Genomic DNA, 19,351 nt, shown 5'->3' on the forward strand with positions numbered 1-19,351 from the left:
TGTTTTGGGAATACCTTGTCCATCCTGTGTATGTACTTGCCAGCTGAAACTTCTAGAATGAAAGCAGTTGTTTCTGGGATCCCCAGTTGATGGACTGGGAACAAAGCAAGGCGTGGGAGCTCTTGAGTGTTAGCCATCTGTCAGCTGTGATTCTCAGTGCAGTCGAGGAAGCATGAGACAATAAGGGTTAAGTTTTTGGCATTTCAGTGAAATGAGAATATAGGTCAGATAGTTTGGGATCATCCAGTACTTTGTTACGGTCTTCAGCATTGGTACTATGAAAATTAGTAATTTAGCAGCTGGGAACTATGTTTTAGGCCTTTTTTTGTGAAACAAGCTGCTGCTAGAGAGAGAGAGAGAGAGTGCCCCCTCCCCGATTACTTAAAACCAGGGCTTTTTTTCTGGGAAAAGAGGTGGTGGAACTCTGGTGGAACTCAGAACCGCACAATGACGTCACTTTGGGTCAGCTGGAACAAGGGGGGAGTTTTTTAAAGTTTAAATCGCCCTCGGTGAAAATGGCCACATGGCCAGTGGCCCTGCCCCCTGATCTCCAGACAGAGGGGAGTTTCGATTGCCCTCTGTACCGCTCCAGCAGCTGTCTGGAGATCAGGAGGTGGGGCCATCAGCCATGTGACCATTTTCAAGAGGCACCAGAACTCCATTCCACCACGTTCCCGCTGAAAAAAAGCCCTGCTTAGAACAGTTTTATTTCAAAGAGCTCCATTAAAAAAAGAAAGGCAAGAACATGGTTGACATGATCTTTGGAGGTCTTTTGAATTTTGATTTGTGGATGACCTTGATATTTGTGGTTTTCAGCCTGCTTTCGTATGTGTAGATTTTTCTGTTCATGGCTTTTGAATAAATGGAGGTGGGCGGGGGACAGGCAGTTTATAATTATACTAGTAACAACGCCTGTTGTGTGGAAAAAATACAACGGGCTCTAGAAAACTGATTCAGTGGGCCCCCTCCCTGCAGCAAGTGGGCACTTCGCAGCGGCCTGGAGGCCAGAGCGGGAGGTCATTGAGGGGAGGCATGAGGAAGAGTGCTCAGGCCGTCAATTCAGCGAGTCCCTCCCAGTGGCAAGCGGGGGATTTGTAGCGCCTCGAGGCCAGTGTCATCAGCAATGTGCCTGTGCAAGGATAAAAAAAATACAAAACTGGGGATTTAAAATTATCTTAACTGGCAACACCTTTCTTTCAACAGGTTTAAGAGACTGGGAGAAAAGACTGATTATATCAGACAGAGCACACATCGGTGAGTTTTAGTTGTGTGGAGCAAGTACTTGCACAAGCAAGTGGCGGAACCTTTTGTGTTGTGGGAATTTTAACTGGCTGTTCCAGCTTATTATTTGCCCTGACTAGAGTTTGTGCTTTTCTTACCTAGGAGGTAAGTAATCCTTATTTGAATGCACTCAAGGCAGTAATTAAGAGTTGTAATTGCTCTGGCTGCAAACAGTCATGTGGGCTTTCCCTGTGGTTACTCTGCCACTAAAATCACAAATGTGCGCGTGTGTGTGTGATATTTTGAAATGCCAAACTCTCTCTTTGTTTTCCTTGATTTTCCTTCCTGTGACTTTTCCTCTACTATGCAGTGTTTGATTTTCACCAGGCAGTTGATGGACTTCAAGAAGTGCAGCGGCAAGCACAAGAGGGGAAAAAGTAATTATATATCTTAATTGTTGATACTAGATTTGGCCTAGGACCCTAAAGAATATAAATCTTTGGTATAGCATAGGTTCTCAAATATTGGTGGCCGCTGCTTGGATAACTGCGATGTGGCAAAAATCATGTTCCATGTTCAGATTGCATTTGCCACCTGCCGTTCCTCCAAGGAGATGAGGGCAGGTGTATAGAGTAGAGATGGGCACGAACCGAAATACGAACCAAAGTTCGGCACTAACCGGGCTGGTTCGTGATTCACAAACCAGCAGTTCATCAGAGTCCATTTCTGATGAACCGCCACGAAGTTTAGGCTGGTTCATTTGGTTCATTTTTCGGTTCGTCACTGCAGACAGCCTGGTGCTGATCAATCAGTTTCCTAGGCAACAGGTGGAGGACTTCCTGCAGACCTTTTGCTGGCCCGGAAGTGACATTTTCATGAACCAAACAAACTGGTTTGCAAACCAGTATAGAGGGACATTCTCATTCTCCACAACAGCCTTGCGAGGTAGATTGGGCTGAGATATGGTGACCAACCCATGTCATCCAGCAGGCTTTATAGCCAAGTATGGATTTAGATCCCAGATTTAAATTGGAGACCCATCTACTATGTCACACAAGCTCACCCTTTTGTGCATATGGAATTTCTATACAGATCCCACACCTTGGAGCAAAGCACCTGTTTCTTCATTTTGTAGCACAGAAACAATTTTGAGTAGGGTGCCAGTCGTGTTAAAGATAAGAGCATGGAAATTGCCATAGCAACAATGCCATGCACCTAGCCCGAAGTATCATGAGCAGTTCCACAAAAGCCTTCCTGTGTTGTGGCTTCCAGCCACTCTTGCGGCAGACAAGCAGGAACCTATTTTTAACTGCAGCAAGGGATGCTCACAGACTGGATGGCCCACAGCACGAGTTGCAGGTGTGCTCCTTTGGCATGTCTGCAAGAGTTTGGCACCAGCGCTTCTGCCGTCAGGCTTTCTCGTTGTGGGTCAGGAGGATACCACTGTCTGGCCGGTTTAGTGGTGGGGAAAAGTCTTCCTTGAGCAGATACAGATTTTTCCTTTACCGGATCGCCTAAATGTTGGCAACATCTCCAGTGATGTAGTAAATGTGGAATCCTCTCCTAGCTCTCGGGCTTCGCTTCCTCCTGGGACGCCCCTGCCATGCCCACTATGCTGGATTGAAATAGGTCAATGAACTGGAAAGCGATACTCAGCTACTTATTTAGAACAGCCCAGAAAGATTCAGCAGCGGGGCAGGGAAAATGGACAGACCCCCAGGAACTTCGGCTGGAATATACCACTTGGCATGGAATTCGCTTTTTGTCACGTGTGCCCTTTTCCAGCCCTGTGTGAACTTTGGGAGGCAGCCACTGAAACGGCAGATACTTCATAGCTCTTCCAGTGACTCTGCATATAATATTGTGAAACGATGTGACTGAAGGGAGGATGCAGGTCAGGGGTGCTGGAAATATATCGTGGTTGTAAAAGACAGAGGGCTCCTTGCACTGTATAATGCTCAAAGATCAGAGGTGCCCTTTGTGTAGCCGATAAAGGAATAGTGCCGCCACCGCCCATCAAATGTTGTGGCCCGTGTGGTCTGGCTTTTGGAGTTCCTGTATCTGCCATACATGCAGCTTCCGTGGGCCAAGTAGCTGAATGTGGGTTCTCTTCTGCCAACCCCCGAAATTTCTAGTGACATCTGAGAGGGGAAGAATCCTTTGTTTTAGAGTCAAAGTGAAAAGATGACTTTCTGAGCAACTCCAGTTATAATATATTTAAAACTGTCTTATCATAAGGCTTGTTTTTCCACCCTTTCATACAATTTATTATTTTCTTGTTTTGATAGTATTGGCACAACCAAGAAAGGAATTGGACCAACCTATTCTTCCAAAGCTGCACGGACAGGACTCCGGGTCTGTGACCTTCTGTCAGATTTTGATGAATTTTCTTCAAGGTATTTTGATAAAACGTGCAAAAAAATGGTATATATGAATTGTGCTCATATGGAAATTCTTTCTAGTAAACCTTTTAAATATATGGGGGAGGGTGAGAGTATAGGGAACACTTATCTAACTCCTGTTTATGTATGTGTGTGCTGTCAAGTCGTGACTTACGGCAACCCCAATAAGGGGCTTTCAAAGCAAGTGAGAAGCAGAGGTGGCTTGTCATTGCCTTCTTCTGCAGAGTCTTCCTCGGTGGTCTCCCATCCAAGTACCAATCCTGCTTAGCTTTCAAGATCTGATGTGATTGGTCTATACCATACCATTCCACACCCCAACTATTGTTTAGCCCTTCAGTAATTTTTAAACAAACTGAGTTTTGAGAAATGGTTCAACTTGGTCTTCAACTGCCTCTAAGAAGTGCATCGTCGACCATCTGCACCCTGACATGCATAGCCCAGGTGAGCCTGATCTTATCAGATCTCAGAGGCTAAGCAGGTGAAGCTATGACTAGTAATTGGAAGGGAGACCTCCAGTGAAGACCAGCGTTGCAGAGGCAGGCAATGGCAAACCACCTCTGTTAGTCTCCTGCCGTGAAATCACCAGCAGGGGGTCACCTGCTGGCCAAGATTTGACAGTCCTCTCCAACACCACCAGACCATTTGCACCAGTTGAGATCTGGTCCGTTGCGTGATCCCACCTGGACTTTATACGTCTTTTTTAGAGAACCGCTTCCTTTGAGGCATTCTGTGAACAGAAGCCAAGGGTTGTTAATGCAAGGGGATGCAGTGTAAAGGTTCTGTGTGTATATTATTACAGTGGTTGATATTTTTCAGATTCAAGAATCTGGCTCACCAGTACAAGTCAATGTTTCCTTCTTTAGATGTTGACACAGAGGGACAACTGCGGAAACTGAAGGTAAAACTCGTAACACTTCTACCTATGACTTCTGACCTATGCAGCATCACAGTTTAAATTTAAAAACAAGGCGATCTAGTAGAAAATATTGCTGCTTTTACTTTCTTTAAAAGCACACAATTTTAAGACAGAAATACAGAGCACAGAAGAAATGCATATAGCAAAAGTCGTAACTGCAAGTTCAGCATGTTTTGTGTGTATGTAAAGATATTTAAAATTTAAATAACAGTATAACATATTACAGTACATTTTTTAAAAAGTTTTGCATACTTGATCTCTTGATGATTTCAGCAGCCAGGGATAGCCATATCACAAATGTAGGTCAGGTACAGTGCTTTTGAATGGTAGCAGTTCATACATTCAGTGGGAAATGATTGAATGAAGTAGCGAATAATGGACTTTCACATGTGAATCGATTCTAACACAGCACTACATCCATAGGCAACAGCATTTAAGAATGGCAAAGCGAGCTTGCTTATTCTCACTTGTGCAGCTGGTCTGGATGTTTGCTAGACATTAAGGGTTGACCGAGAGAGTGGCCAATTGCCTTCATGTGAAAATCAGTAGCCCGAGCAGTTAAGTCTGGGCCTAGGGAAACTTCGTAGTAGTCGCGTGTGAGTCGGTGGGATCGCATGAGTATGAAAGGAGGATGGGGGAAGGGGAGTGGCTGTATTTTGTAGGATTCCAAGAAGCTTCCCGCATAGTGTCTCCCAGCTGTAAAAACCGTAGAGAGGGATATGCATCTGTTTGATGCAACCCTAAGGATGTGAGATTGTAGAAGGTGTGGGCCCAATTGTTCATCATTTTAAATATAACGTTGAATGTGGCATAAATTGGGGAGAAAATCTGCAGATGTTGAAGAGCCCTGTTGAGGTATGTTTAAAGATTATCATGTTCTGGCTTGGCTTTCGGGTAAATTTTTGTCTTGCAGCCAATCTGGTAGAAATATCTGATTAAACTCCTACGCGGTTTGAATCTTCCAGGGGTATGCTGAAAAAATAAGGCCCATGGTCCGAGATGGTGTTTATTTTATGTACGAAGCACTGCATGGCACTCCAAAGAAAATTCTTGTGGAAGGGGCTAACGCGGCACTGCTTGACATTGACTTTGGTAAGTTGCCTTCTGCAGTATGTTTAGTTTGCTCCATAAAGATCTGCGTTTGGAAAATCTTCCTGACTTTTAAAAAAAAAATGTGCGCAGATGTAAGGAAGGGGTTACACACTCGCTTCCCAGACACAAGTGTCAGTCGGTGAACAGGCAGCTCTGCAGACTGACCTGGAAATTGCATTTCATTACGAAGTGCACGCAAGTGCTTAAGACGTATCTAAAAATACCGGAAGCAGCCCTGGGGCTTCTCTCATCTGTGTTGATAACCTGAGGCCAAACAAGATGTGGTGCTGGGAGTTCTGTGAATGATCTCTTGAAGTATCATTTTTTCCTTTCAAAAAACAGCCTAGTAGAGCGCCTTCTGCACTGGGGACAGAACTCCTCACCTTCCCTGAAGTCAAGCCAAAAGGCATGGAATTGGCTTCTGTGTGGCTGTTCACACATCTTACCGGAGCAGCGAGGAATCGCTGGCAAATCTCCATTCCTGCCTCCTTCTCTGCTGCCCCCAAACATCTCCACCAGGGAATAAAAAGAGAATTTAAAACTCAATAAAATCTTTATTTCTGACACCCAGATATTTAGCCCCCTATACAATATTCCCACCTATGCCAAAGCATCATCATCATCATAAGGGAAATCCCCCCCCCTTGCTTTCAAACCAGCAATTCATCAATCCTGCGCTGCACTGAAAAGTTTAAAAAGAGGAAAGAGGGGAGGGGAGAAGAATGGAAAGGAGGGAAGAAGGAGTGGCAGGCTAGATGACAGCAGCCAATCACGATAGAGTGAGCTGGCAGGGGGTGGGAGAAGGGTGAGAGGGCGGAACACCAAAAATAGAACAAAGAGTTTGCATGAGGAAACAGCCTACCCCAAAGTGGATTTTTTTTTTAAAAAAAAAAAGTTGGGGTATAAGTGCTCCCAGGAAAAGCCGCATAGTGGCCAGGGTGACTATTCATGGAGGCAAATCTGGTGCAGACAGTCACAAAACAACAACAACAACAACGCCACAGTACGGGAACTTGAACTGGCAAAATTGACCCACGCAGACTTGGCTTAGGTCTCCAGTTTGAATCAGAACTGCAGCAGTTTGGAGGGTGTGGAAAAGGGGAGGTTTTTGCCCGCTTCCCAGGATCTTTTTCCTCAACCTGCAACAGCTCCACAAAAGCAGCTTTTGGCCCCATGAGGTTAAACACACCGGTTCTGATGATGATCTATATGGTTTGCCTCAGCTGGGTCTATGGCAGCTCCACAAGGGCGCATGTCAGGCCATGTGAATCGCATGGGGAGCACTGCACCATCGGTCACCCGGAAAGCTTCCATGGCAAAGTGGGGATTTGAACCTGGGTTTCCCAGATCCTAGTCTGATATTCCAATCACTATGCCTGAATGAATCTCCTATTTAGAATCTCCTCTTTTGTAATGGGATATAGCAGACCCTTTTGCAGGGGGCGGGGGGAGTGTAATTTGCAAAATTAAGACCCTGCTTATACTTTTCTTCACAAACACTCCTTTGCTGTGCCAACCTGCAGCCTTTTAAAGCCCCTCGAAGTAATTTTAGTGATTTTAATGTATCTTTTAATGTTGTTAGCCGCCCTGAGCCCATCTGTGCAGAGGGTGGGGTATAAATCGAATTAAATAAATAAATAAATAAATAATGGTGCATGCAGGAGGTGATGTCAAAATAAATTGAACAAAGCGGCTTCTCTTCCATGCATAATTCCTCAGACTTGTGTTTTGATTTTTGTTTTGTTTTGCAGGCACGTACCCTTTTGTGACCTCTTCCAACTGCACTGTGGGTGGCGTGTGTACCGGACTCGGTATCCCTCCTCAATATATTGGAGAGGTGTATGGTGTTGTAAAGGCCTACACAACAAGAGTGGGCATTGGAGCCTTTCCCTCTGAACAGATAAATGTAGGTTTGATGTTACTGAAGCTAAGAAATAAGGTGGAGAGGAGAGAATGATGAGCAGTATCGTACCCTCCAAGTGCAAAAGGCATATGGGAGTTTCCCCACATTTTCCTCCTCCACTGCAGTTCCCTCTGACCCTCGGAAAGGTCACACCTGGGGGGTGCAGGATCTGCACAGAGGGACAGCCATGAGGGGTTGGTGGGCTGCTGTGAGGAGGTGATGAAATTGCCCCCTTCTCTTGGCGGATGTGTGTGGAACAGGAAAGAGGAGCAATTTCCACTCCCTGCCCCTCCTTACTCCAGCCCCCCAGTCTGCGTGGCTGCTGCATGCAGGTCCTGTGACACCCCCCCCCCCCCCACACACACACACACAACCACCCCAGGTCAATTTCTCCAGGGCTCAGAAACAGCCACAGCAGTGGAGAAGAACAGACGAGAGACGTGCCTTCTATGCATGGAGTGGTAGGATACGGCTCATTGTAACTAACAAGGGACCGTCAGCTTATGCCCCAGCCAAGTTGATGCCAAGGGGCCATATTTTCTCGTGGGGCCCACAAATCTCAAGCCTCCTTCCAGAAACAGGAAGCTTGCACCCTTGACAACTAATCTAGTGTAGTTCCTTGTGGCCCCTTGTCATTCTCGAAGCAGTTTAAATATACATAACCAGTTCCTACTTTGGCATTCAAGGCTACCATATCTGTTTTAACTGAAGACGGAGCTGGGCAAATGCAATTATCCATTGGAGGTTTCTCTTCTCTCAAATCAACCTTGAGGGATTGTCCTACTTTGCTGGCTAACCTAGGTCAAGCCACAGACTTAGAATGGCATGTTTCTGCATTTATTATAATACATTATTTCGTTTAATCATAAGTAGATGTGAGAGTCCTGTAAACTTTTAGGTCAAAGAAGATTTATCGTCTTTAATACGTCATGTGTGTATTGCTTTCTGAAGTCCCTTGGAAACTAATTGATTAAGTTCTTTTCATGGTCAGCGCCAATGATTACTGAAGCCCGGTTGATATCTTTGTTTCTCGGCAGGAAATTGGAGACCTCCTGCAGTCTCGAGGCCACGAATGGGGAGTGACCACAGGCAGAAAACGGCGCTGTGGCTGGTTGGACCTGGTCATTTTGAGATATGCTCATATGATCAACGGATTCACTGCGTAAGCAATCACAGATTTTGAGCTACACTTGGAACTCATAACTTTTTACCCTGTGGAGTACCAATATGTAGGTAACTTTTAAGAGTAGTCTAGCAATGTATTATGTTTTGTATATTGCTAAAAGACACAATATTTCCCCTGTTGTCATGAGAAAACTCATCTCTGCCGCAAGCAGAAGCCACATTTGACATGGGTTGCTACCACAGGGCAACAGGTCTCTCCTTGCTATTGGCAAACGCGGTACCCTTTGCAGCAGCAATATGGCATCCACACTCTAGGTTTCCGCACACTTCCCCCGCCCTTTCTTTAAAAAAAGTGGTAACCAATATATTGCCGTGGTGTTATAAGGCTGTAGTTACACAATTAAAAACAAACAAATAAAGAAGGCCCCTTGGTGTTGGCAAGGTGGTGGTGGTTTAAAATGGTGTCATGGTTGAGCAGCGGGATTCTAATCTGGAGAACGGGGTTTGATTCCCCACTCCTCCGCTTGAAGCCAGCTGGGTGACCTTGGGTCAGTCACAACTTCTCAGAGCTCTCTCAGCTGCACCCACCTCACAGGGTGTCGGGAGGATAATAATAATGCGCTTTGTAAACCGCTCTGAGTAGGCGTTAAGTTGTCCTGAAGGGCGGTATATAAATCGAATGTTGTTATGGTGATATAAAGAGAAGGGAAAATGGCTCTACTGCAGGTGGGACCAGGAAAGATCTGGACTTTCTGTCCATATGACACCCACCCTAGTTTTGCCGATACCTTTCCAAAAAGGAGATTTAGGAAAGATCATAGCAAAACAAGTGGGAAAACTAGAAGGTGTGTGAAAGCACCACAAATAACCTGCTTCAGGTTAGCACCCCAGCGGAATAAAACACTCAGTGTGGAAGTAACCCCAGTGTCATTTTGCGGCTTGATAGCCTGGGAAAGTGGTGGGGTGGGGCAGGGGGTGTTACCAACCTTTGAAGAAACAGGTAAGGTAGAAGCCTGATAAGTCCTAACCGTTGTTAAAGTGTCTGCTGATATTGTCTTCAATAATGGTGAAGGGAGGGAAGGGTATGTGCTAAGAGGAGAGGCGTGGAGGGAGGGGGAGTGATTTGGGGATCGATCCCTGATCCCTTTATCATGCTTATGGGATGGATCCAGCCTGGTGAGCAAGCAATAGAGGGGGATCCCCAGGTCTGGGGGGGGGGAACCATCTACGCTACCTGTAACTTCTGCCGTTTATGAATAATACATTAGCTTAGCTGACATCTTATGTTCAGGCTCAAAAAATAAATTTAAAAAATCAAATTATGAATTAAATTTAAAATCAAATTAAGAAGGAATTACATTTAAAACATCAAATTATGAATTCGATTCCCCGTTTACTATGTGGCCTGTATCTGCTTTGTGTTTTTGCAAAAAAGGGATTAGAACATGAATATTAAACTTCAGTAATGCATCTGTTTGTGTATGATTCGCTCTGTAGTTATTTAAATTAATGTTTTCTGTCCATTGCGGAGGGGAGATGGATGGCTTATGAATCAAGCACAGGAAAAACCTGGTTTTGGAGCGGAAGGGGGTTAAAGCATAAAGTGGAGATTGTCTTAACATATAACTGTTGTATGTTTTCTGGCAGTCTGGCATTGACAAAGCTGGATATTCTGGATGTCCTTGATGAGATCAAAATTGGTGTTGCTTACAAGCTGGGAGGGAAAAGAATTCCATATTTTCCAGGTATGTTGTTAACTATCTTGCGGTGCAATCCTAGGCATAGCTACTCTAGTCTATGCCCATTGAAATCAGTGGGCTTAGACAGGAGTAGCTCTGCTTAGGATTTCACAGTAAATTTCTTAACTTTTCAGAAATTGTTTGCACACAACTGCCGTGTTAGAGTTTATGCACATGTTCGATGTGTCTCTGTGAACCACCAGCTCAGAAGGTGACTATACATTTGTAACACCGATGCCAGAATTTTGAAAAATGAACAGCTGCCTTCATTGTTTCCTATTTTGTTGCTGCAATTCATTTTTATCTTTAAAATTTTTTTTATTGTTTTTACTGGATTAATGCTTTACTGCTACTTTCGCTGAAATTCGTTTTACTCCAGTTCTGCTTTTGGATCTACTTTTTTTTATTGTGTTAATGGGTTTTGTAGGCTCCCGTGGGAATATTTTTGGCATTGCGAGGTTAAATAAAACGCAGTCTCCACAAGAACAGAGCACAAACGAAGACCTCTCTTTCAGCATAATGTTTATTTTCTTGACCATTGCTAACAAGCGGCCGTTGCAACACATCCAGTTACATTTCAATAATAGTGCTGACTATTTTTATGTTTCTTCGGCATTAAATTGTGTTCTGACTCAGACTTTTTTTAAAAATAAAGCTAACCAAGAAATACTGCAGAAAGTGGAGGTGGAGTATGAAACGATGCCAGGGTGGAAGACAGACACAACTAGTGCCAGAAAATGGGAGGATCTCCCACCCAAGGCACAAAACTACATTCGGTTTGTGGAAAACCACGTTGGAGTGGCAGGTATGCTTAAATATGCTTTTCCAAGATAGCCTGTTCTGTATCAGTGAGAGACTGCACATGGAACACCTGTTGTTGGCCACAATGTTGTCTCTGTTGGGATTGAATCAGGCTCAATTAGTGATTCCCAAAGAGTGGGGAGTGGCACCCCCAGTCAACAGCCAAATTAGCTGTGATTGGGACAAAGGGGAGAGAGCCCGTTCGGTGTAGTGGTTGAGTGGCAGGACTGTAATCTGGAGAATCGGGTTTGATTCCCCACTCCTCCACTTGAAGCCGGCTGGGTGACCTTGGGTCAGTCACAGCTCTCTCAGCCCCACCCACCTCACAGGGTGATTGTCCTGAAGGGTGCTATAGAAATTGAATGTTATCATCATGAATCCATACGCATCCTCCCATTCACATCTAAAGTGTGTGTGTGTGGGGGGGGAAGTCTAGTTAAAACAACACACAGGAGCAAGGGGAGCTAAATCCTGCCCCCTCCCATGTTTTACCCACATGCCTTTGCATTTAACATTTTCTTCCACCTGGCTCCCTTCCAGTACTGGAGCCAGGCCGGAAGAAAAGCGCTGGAAACAGAGTGTAACAGGATAAAGTCAGGGGCGGGCCAAAGTTTGGCTCCCCTAGTGGTCATTATTCTTAACACCCTGCTTTTCTCCCAAGTGATTTTTCACATCCTTCTCCCGTTCTCCGCTTTTCATACCACTTCAGACTGAGAGGGAGGTGAGGGGGGGGGCGGCTCACATGCTGGAGTGCTCCTCTGTTGCGTGCATCCTCTCACCAGAGTCCGCTTCCTGCCATCTGAAGTGGTACAACCCACACAGAATTCTTCCACCTTGACTGAGCAGTGGACCCAAAAGTAATCCAAGAGGTGTACTAATGACAGACATTTCCCCTGTCTGCTGTTGGAATAGCTGCCCATGATAGCCTTGCATGGCACTGTGCCGTGTTAAAGATGGGGATTCTCAGGTGTCATTTCGTAGAAAAAGAGCTGGAGGAACTCATTAGCCTAACTCATTAGCATATGCCACACCCCTTGCCATCAGCGGAAGTGTGTCATTGGCATAACTGATTTGCGTATGCCACACCCCCTAACATCACCTATCCTGGCTGTTTTGGACCCAATCCAGCCCATTCAGGGCTGAAATTGGGCCCAAAATGGCAAAAAGGGGCTGAAAATGGCCAAAAAGGGGCCGAAAATGGTCAGGATCGGGCCACTGCTGAGTGGGAGAGTGATCTACCACCTGACAGAGGCCTGATCCAGGCCGTTTCAGCCCCAATCCAGGCAGAAATGGGCCCCAAATGGTTGAGAGTCAGGTGGGCGGGGCCACCTGATATGTGATCTCTGGGGAACTGCTGGAACTGTGTTTCTTCTGCATGTTCCCCCTTGAAATGAGCCCTGGGGATTCTGACCACATCTTTATATCAGGCACAGGGAGTGGGGTGGGGGTGCAGGCTTGAGGAGGTGGCAGCTACTACTTTTACTAGCTACCTATTCTGGTCTTGACTAGAAGGATGCAAGAGAGAGAGAATTTGAGAATTGGTGGTGGTGGTAGTGATGGAAGAAGCGTGGGTGCATTGCTGGGCTGAATTTGAATGATCAGTTCTAAAGGGTTTATTTATTTATTTATTTTATTGAGTTTGTAGCCCGCTATCTGCTCAGAGCAGATAACAACATTGTAATAAAACAACCATAATATAAGCAAAAAACAATAATGACAATGAAGATAAAACGATTCAAAGTGCAGCGCTCAATACTGGGCCACCCCAAAACAATTCAAACCCTGTGGGGCAGAGTGGGACGCTGTTTAACTGGACAGCCGAATACAGGGAGGAGCGCTGTATTCGGCACGAGAATTCGCCGGCAGGAGAAATCGCCCTCTTCAACCAACATTCTGTACAGAGGAAGAGAAAACATCAACCTCTTACAGAGGTTGGGTTGCGTAGGCTTGGAGTGCTGCAGCCACGGATATGAGGAAAGAGCAATCAGCGCTACAACCAAGTTACTGATTTGCAGGGGGACTTGCTGAGCTCGATCACGTTGTTGCAGAAGATTATTGTAGCTAAGGACATAAGTGAGCCTTGCCTATAGGCTTTTAAGTTGTAGCTTTTTGATGTTTACGGCTTAATTAGTTTGGCTTTTTAAAAAAATGCTCTGTGTAATTGCAACAAGCTAAAACACTAGAATAAATTGTCAGTTGATAGAGTTTTATAGACAACGTTTGAGTTTTGTTGCCCATTTCTGGCAAAGTTTAAGCACTCTTTCTCCTTTTTATAGAACTGCAATTCTGAATTCATTGGCTTTTAGTCTGTGGGGGATCTGGAGTCAGTACTAACACATTTAAGATTATAGCCTAAAATACATTGGTTTTACTTCCAAGTAAATTGTTCTAATAATTATTTATGTCTCTCCTCTGCAGTGAAATGGGTTGGAGTTGGAAAATCAAGGGAATCGATGATCCAGCTCTTTTAAATGAACAAAGAACTTTGATGATGAAAAGCAGTTTTTAGCACTCATCTGCTCCTCCTGATTTCCGAGCTAAGATGAAGCGGTTGTTAAACCCGAAACATTTTTCTTAGATTTTGGTAGACATCTCTTGTATTTTCAGGTACACACACACACACACACACACACACATATATATATATTTTAAAAAATCAGAAACACAAAAATTAGAACAGGAGAGATCTTGAGATGGGCGGAGGAATTCAGGGTCACTTTGAAATGAGAGACAAACTTCGTAGGATATTAGATCCAGAGGAGTTAGCCGTGTTAGTCTGTAGTAGCAAAATCAAAAAGAGTCCAGTAGCACCTTTAAGACTAACCAATTTTATTATAGCATAAGCTTTCTGATGAAGAGAACTTGATTCTCGAAAGCTTATGCTATAATAAAATTGGTTAGTCTTAAAGGTGCTACTGGACTCTTTTTGATTTCGTAGGATATTATTTCTTCAAGATGCTGCTAACACTTGACATTTATTGCGAGATTGTACATGGCATTAAAGGGGACGGTTGCTATTCCTGTGTCTGAAGGTGATCAAAATGGCAGCAAAAATTGAATGATCCCTTTCAAGCCTAACAGTCAGAGCTAAAGTGATCAACTTGGAGACTGTATCCTTTGTAGTAACCAACTATTAAAATATAAAAAAAGGGGAAAGCAAAGGAGCGTGTCCCTAGAATGAAGGAAGCCAGGAGCGGAAATCATTTTCTGCAGTGGATCAAGCTGGAAACACATGACTGACTTTAGGATGAAGTTTTTCTAATATTCACACAGGTTCCTGTATAGGTGCTGTTCTCTTACCCAGCGAATAACAGGTGGGAGATCAAAGGAACCTTTGCCAGGTTGGAAGGTTCTAAAAAACACAGGAAGAGGTATAGCCAGCATGACATCACACTTGCATATTGAGTGCTGGGTATATACGCATTGTCCTGCAGATTGTGTTGGGAATGAGCAGCAGTGGTTGTTACTGCGGTGCTCTTAGAAGCTTTGCAAAATATTAAGAGTAGTGTTAGGGTTACTACAGAATCAAATCCAGAACAGACGTGTCTCTGCCGCCCCTCTTTAGGATGCTCTGTGGATATTGATCCAGAGGAGTTAGCCATGTTAGTCTGTAGTAACAAAATGGCAAAGAGTCCAGTAGCATCTTTAAGACTAACCAACTTTACTGTAGCGTAAGCTTTCGAGAACCACAGCTCTCTTCGTCAGATGCATTAGTCTTAAAGGTGCTACTGGACTCTTTGCCATTCTGTGGATATTGAGTTCTAAGGAGCTGTCATATTTGGAACACAGGGCAACTCTTTAAAATAAAAGGATAATCCGGCATGCCAAAGTTATGCAGGAAGTGAGGCTCAGCTTGTGCATCTGGACTGGCAGGCTTTTTTTGGTGTGTCGTTTTCTTCAGTGAGACAATTCACTCTCAGTCAGCAGGGATGGACACTTATTTAAAATATTTAAACAACAGTGGAGGGGGTCAGAGACATGGCGATCTCATTTCTCCATAATTGAACTCTCGGTACCTGACTCTCGTCATCTATTCCTCTCAGTTACAAACTAACTTTCTTGCAGTCAGCTTCTAGATGCTCCTTCACTCCCAGACTCAGCGTCTCCTTTCTTTTTCCTCTCTGACTGCTGCTGGCCTCCTTCCAATATTCCATCAGTTCTTGCTAGTTGTACTCAGAGAGATGGAATGGGAGCTAGCACTGTCCCAATGCTAATAACGTTTTTGTCTAGGGTAAAGGTGGCCAGCATAAGACTGTGCATTTTTGCCAGAAAAACATAGCCCGAGACCCTCTGGTGGAATCTTCAGCATTGCCCATTTAGCTTTGTTCTTGAGCCAGAGGCACACAGGTACCTTGGTGTAGCTCACAGACCTCCCATGGATTCTGCTTGTGCTACAGCCAGCCCCACTTTGGAATACTTCATACATCTCTTTCAGCGGCATTCCCCTAGGCTATCCCCTAAAACCAATGTTCTGTTGTCTAAATCGCAGGGACTTTGAGACTCATCTTTTGTGTAAAGCACTTTTGAAAATTATTATTAGCATGGCTCAGTGGATTGGGTGGTGATGGGTGCTAATAGGTTTGCATTTCTGGTAGGATCTAGTTCCTGTCAGGAATGGGTCAGGACCCTTTCCTCAAGCTATGGCGCCTCGGCACATATGCAGTCAAGCAAAATTGACTGACATGGCCCTGTTTTTATTAAGGTTGGGTTTGCTACATCTGCTAAGATTAGTTAACAAGCACTCCAGGAAAACGAACCATAAAATTTAGCCAGTGACTCAAACTAGGTTTGTATTTCAAGTGTCATTGCTTCAGTTTAACCTATCTTTGCATTACCTGGAAATACGTTTTTTTCTGCTAAATGACTGTTCTTTCTGCTGTTTGAGGCCTGGTGCAAAAGCAAAGGGTTGCAGTCTTGCTGAAGTTGAACAAACTTGCAGCCACATCCTTTGTGTAAGTTCTCCCATGAAACGGGAGGCTTTCGCAGGACTTCCCTGTGGATTGTGTCTATTTGTCATCAGGCCTTTTCATCCCAATGAAACTTTCGTTCCTGTAATTTTATTCAGAGGAGTTAGCCGTGTTAGTCTGTAGTTGCAAAATAGTAAAGAGTCCAGTAGCACCTTTGAGACTAACCAACTTTATTGTAGCATAAGCTTTCGAGAGCCACAACTCTCTTCGTCAGATGCATGGAGGGTATCCGACGAAGAGAGCTGTAGTTCTCAAAAGCGTATGCTACAATAAAGTTGGTTAGTCTTAAAGGTGCTACTGGACTCTTTACTATTTTGTAATTTTATTCTGACAGACAATGATAGAAAAACTTCTTGAGTGTATTTTTATTTCAGCAGACTCCTGTTTTCCCCTTTAAAGTAGATAAGATTCAGACCCTTTTTTTAATTTACAAGTGTACAGTTCACTGAGTGAAACAAACCTTACGTAGTGTATTTTTGAAGTGACTTTTTACTATTGTGACCATTTCTCATGTTCCATACTGTAGGACCTTTTTTTGTGTTTGAAAACTTGGTAGTAATAATTTAATGTAGCTTTGCTGAGCACAAATTCAAATTCAAGATATGTAACGTGAAACAGAAGTGTCAATGAATTGGAGCTAGTGCGGGGCAAATGTCTTAAGAGGTTATTCTAGCAAGGGCTACCGGGGATGGGGGGGTGGGGCGAGGAAGGTCTAAATTCTTAAGATACTTTATATATCACTGTTGTTGAGTACAGCCAGGTACTCTTCCTAACAAATGCACTAAAAGTGTTCTCTTGGTTATTTTTGTATATTGTAAATGGAGCTGAATCCTTTTATCTTAGACATCTTTCCTCTTGCTCAATAAAAGTCTTATGGAAGAGCAACATTCGGCCTTCTGTTCTCTTTTTTTGGCATCGGCAGGAAGTTATACCCCACTGACATGTATTAAATCAAATATCAGACTCAAGTAGCACCCAAACTACATGGTGATGCTGGAGTATTTGTTCCATCAAAGGCAGCTGCAGGGAGCCCCTGATGTGCCACTGGGGAAGGTTTTTTGTTTTACACCCCCCCCCCCCCCCGTCAAAAATGGTGGCTGCTTGAAGGACATCCTGACATCTATGTGAAAAAATGGTTGCACTAGCAAAAATCCTACCTGCTTAATTCCTGGCCTCTCCAGTTAAAAGCATCTGGTAGTACGCCATGTGTAGGACCTGTGCCTGTGATCCCAGAAAACCACTACCAGAGCAACTGGTCCTCTATACAGAATCCCTATGAATTTTCAATCAGTTTATGTAGCAAGGGCTTTAATGACTAAACCGCCTCTCCCCATATGAGCCTCAGAGGACTCTTCGCTCTAACGGCAAACATCTGCTGAAGGTCCCAGGCCCCAGGGAGGCCTGCCTGGCGTCTACGAGGGCCAGGGCCTTTTCAGTCCTGGCCCCAGCCCGGTGGAACACTCTGTCTAATGAGACCAGGGCCCGGCAGGATTAATCGTCTTTTCGCCGGGCCTGTAAGACACAGCTGTTCCGCCAGGCGTACGGTTGATGCTAGGCAGAATCCCCCCGTCCAGTCGAGCCCTCCCCACTAGCAACATCCTCCATCTGTTGAGCTCCACTGTAAATGCTCTGGTGAAGGTGAAAGGGAGGTGCCTTCTGTATGCGTATAGTGCATTTTATTATGGCGCTGAGTATACATGTATGTATATATATATATGTATTTTAAAGGTTAGGATGTTTATATATTTATAATTTTAAACTGTGTAATTGTTAGATGTATTTTAAATGTATGTAAATTGTAATCCACCCTGAGCCTGCTGGTGTGGGGAGGGCGGAATATAAATTATTAAATTAAACAGAGGCTAAAACGTCAAAACTGAGGCTATCGTACTTTGGTCACATTCTGAGAAGACCACACTTGCTGGAAAAGCCAATAATGCCAGGAAAAGTTGAAGGCAGTAGGAAGAGAGAGAGAGACCCAGAATGAGATGGCTTGGCTCAATAAAGGAAGCCACAGTCTCCAGTTTGAGCAAGTCTGTTCATGATAGGACGTTTTGATGGTTGTTAATTCATAGGGTCACCATTAGCTGGAAGCGACTTGACGGCACATAACACACAAAACACATGTAGCAGGGGAAAGGGCAGAAGTGTGCTGGCCCCACCCACTGCTTGCTCATAAGCACTGGCTTGTGAACATCCGGCCTGTGCGTGGAAGAAACATGCATGTACATACAGTAACAGGCGGATGGAATTGGTGCCTGTATGCACGGAGGCCATGCCCCAAAGTTGTTGATTGTGTGTCGGTGGAGGGCAGGACTAACACTCAGGTGTACTCCCCCTCTATCCATGTTTATTCAGTGTACAACTAATTGTGTGTGATAAAGCAGCTTTGTGTGTTCACTTTGTTTAGAAGACATTGTGACTAGTAACACACACAGCTATCAGGAAATAACGGAGGAAGGAAAAAGTCACAAAATGGGCTACATGTATGAAAAAAAAGATAATAAAAACGGATAAATGGAGAGAGCGCACAAAGATGTGCAAGACCGTGCCGTGCCTTTGTTAGGTCTGCTCTTCTCCCGGCAGCCTTTTGTATGCAAAGCAGAAGCCGCCATATGGACATAAGTAGAGCCATGCTGGATCAGGCCAAAGGCCCCTCAAGCCCAGCATTCTGCTCACAGTGTCCAACCAGCTGCCTCTAGGAAGCCCACAAGTAGTATAATTGCAACAGCAGACAACCATCATGACTAATGGCCCCTGACTAACTGATCACCTTTGCAGTGGACGGTGGACAGTTTCCCGTCTTACCTGCACCTAATACTGCAAATACGATTTTCTTTAGCATCCCAGTGTTAGAGCATCATTAAGGTGTGTATTTAATGGTCTATTTTTTTCTCGGATTTCTTTTTCACCCCAAGAGGTGCATTAGGTTGACCGAATGCCCCCGCAGTGAACTGCACGGTGGAGAACAGGTTTCAGCCTGAGCAAACCATGGCCGTTTCCACACTACTCACCTTCATCTGGAACGGGGCACAATGTTGTGAAAAAACCGCAGATGATAGCATCTTCTCGCGCAGGTTTTGCGCGATGTCGTGCAAAACTCGCATGAGAAGACGCTATCTTCCACGGGGTTTTTTGTGACGTTGCGCCCTGTTCCGGATGAAGGTGAGTAGTGTGGAAACGGC

The 19,351-nt window shown here is 44.5% G+C and overlaps 1 protein-coding gene across 1 annotated transcript in view; it reads left to right on the forward strand.

Annotated features, from left to right (window-relative positions):
* The window catches only part of ADSS1 (adenylosuccinate synthase 1), a 34,129-nt gene extending 17,778 nt beyond the window's left edge, over positions 1–16,351 (forward strand). The window contains exons 4-13 of the mRNA XM_054972692.1: positions 1,204–1,254; positions 1,592–1,658; positions 3,510–3,617; positions 4,440–4,521; positions 5,505–5,631; positions 7,383–7,537; positions 8,572–8,696; positions 10,307–10,404; positions 11,054–11,203; positions 13,618–16,351. Coding sequence (XP_054828667.1) covers positions 1,204–1,254; positions 1,592–1,658; positions 3,510–3,617; positions 4,440–4,521; positions 5,505–5,631; positions 7,383–7,537; positions 8,572–8,696; positions 10,307–10,404; positions 11,054–11,203; positions 13,618–13,670 — 1,016 coding nt within the window. The 3' untranslated portion in view covers positions 13,671–16,351. The remainder of the gene's footprint in view (positions 1–1,203; positions 1,255–1,591; positions 1,659–3,509; positions 3,618–4,439; positions 4,522–5,504; positions 5,632–7,382; positions 7,538–8,571; positions 8,697–10,306; positions 10,405–11,053; positions 11,204–13,617) is intronic.
* Positions 16,352–19,351: the final 3,000 nt, after the last annotated feature.

The sequence above is a fragment of the Eublepharis macularius genome, chromosome 2, assembly GCF_028583425.1.
Source record: "Eublepharis macularius isolate TG4126 chromosome 2, MPM_Emac_v1.0, whole genome shotgun sequence".
In the NCBI taxonomy this organism is placed as follows: domain Eukaryota; kingdom Metazoa; phylum Chordata; class Lepidosauria; order Squamata; family Eublepharidae; genus Eublepharis; species Eublepharis macularius.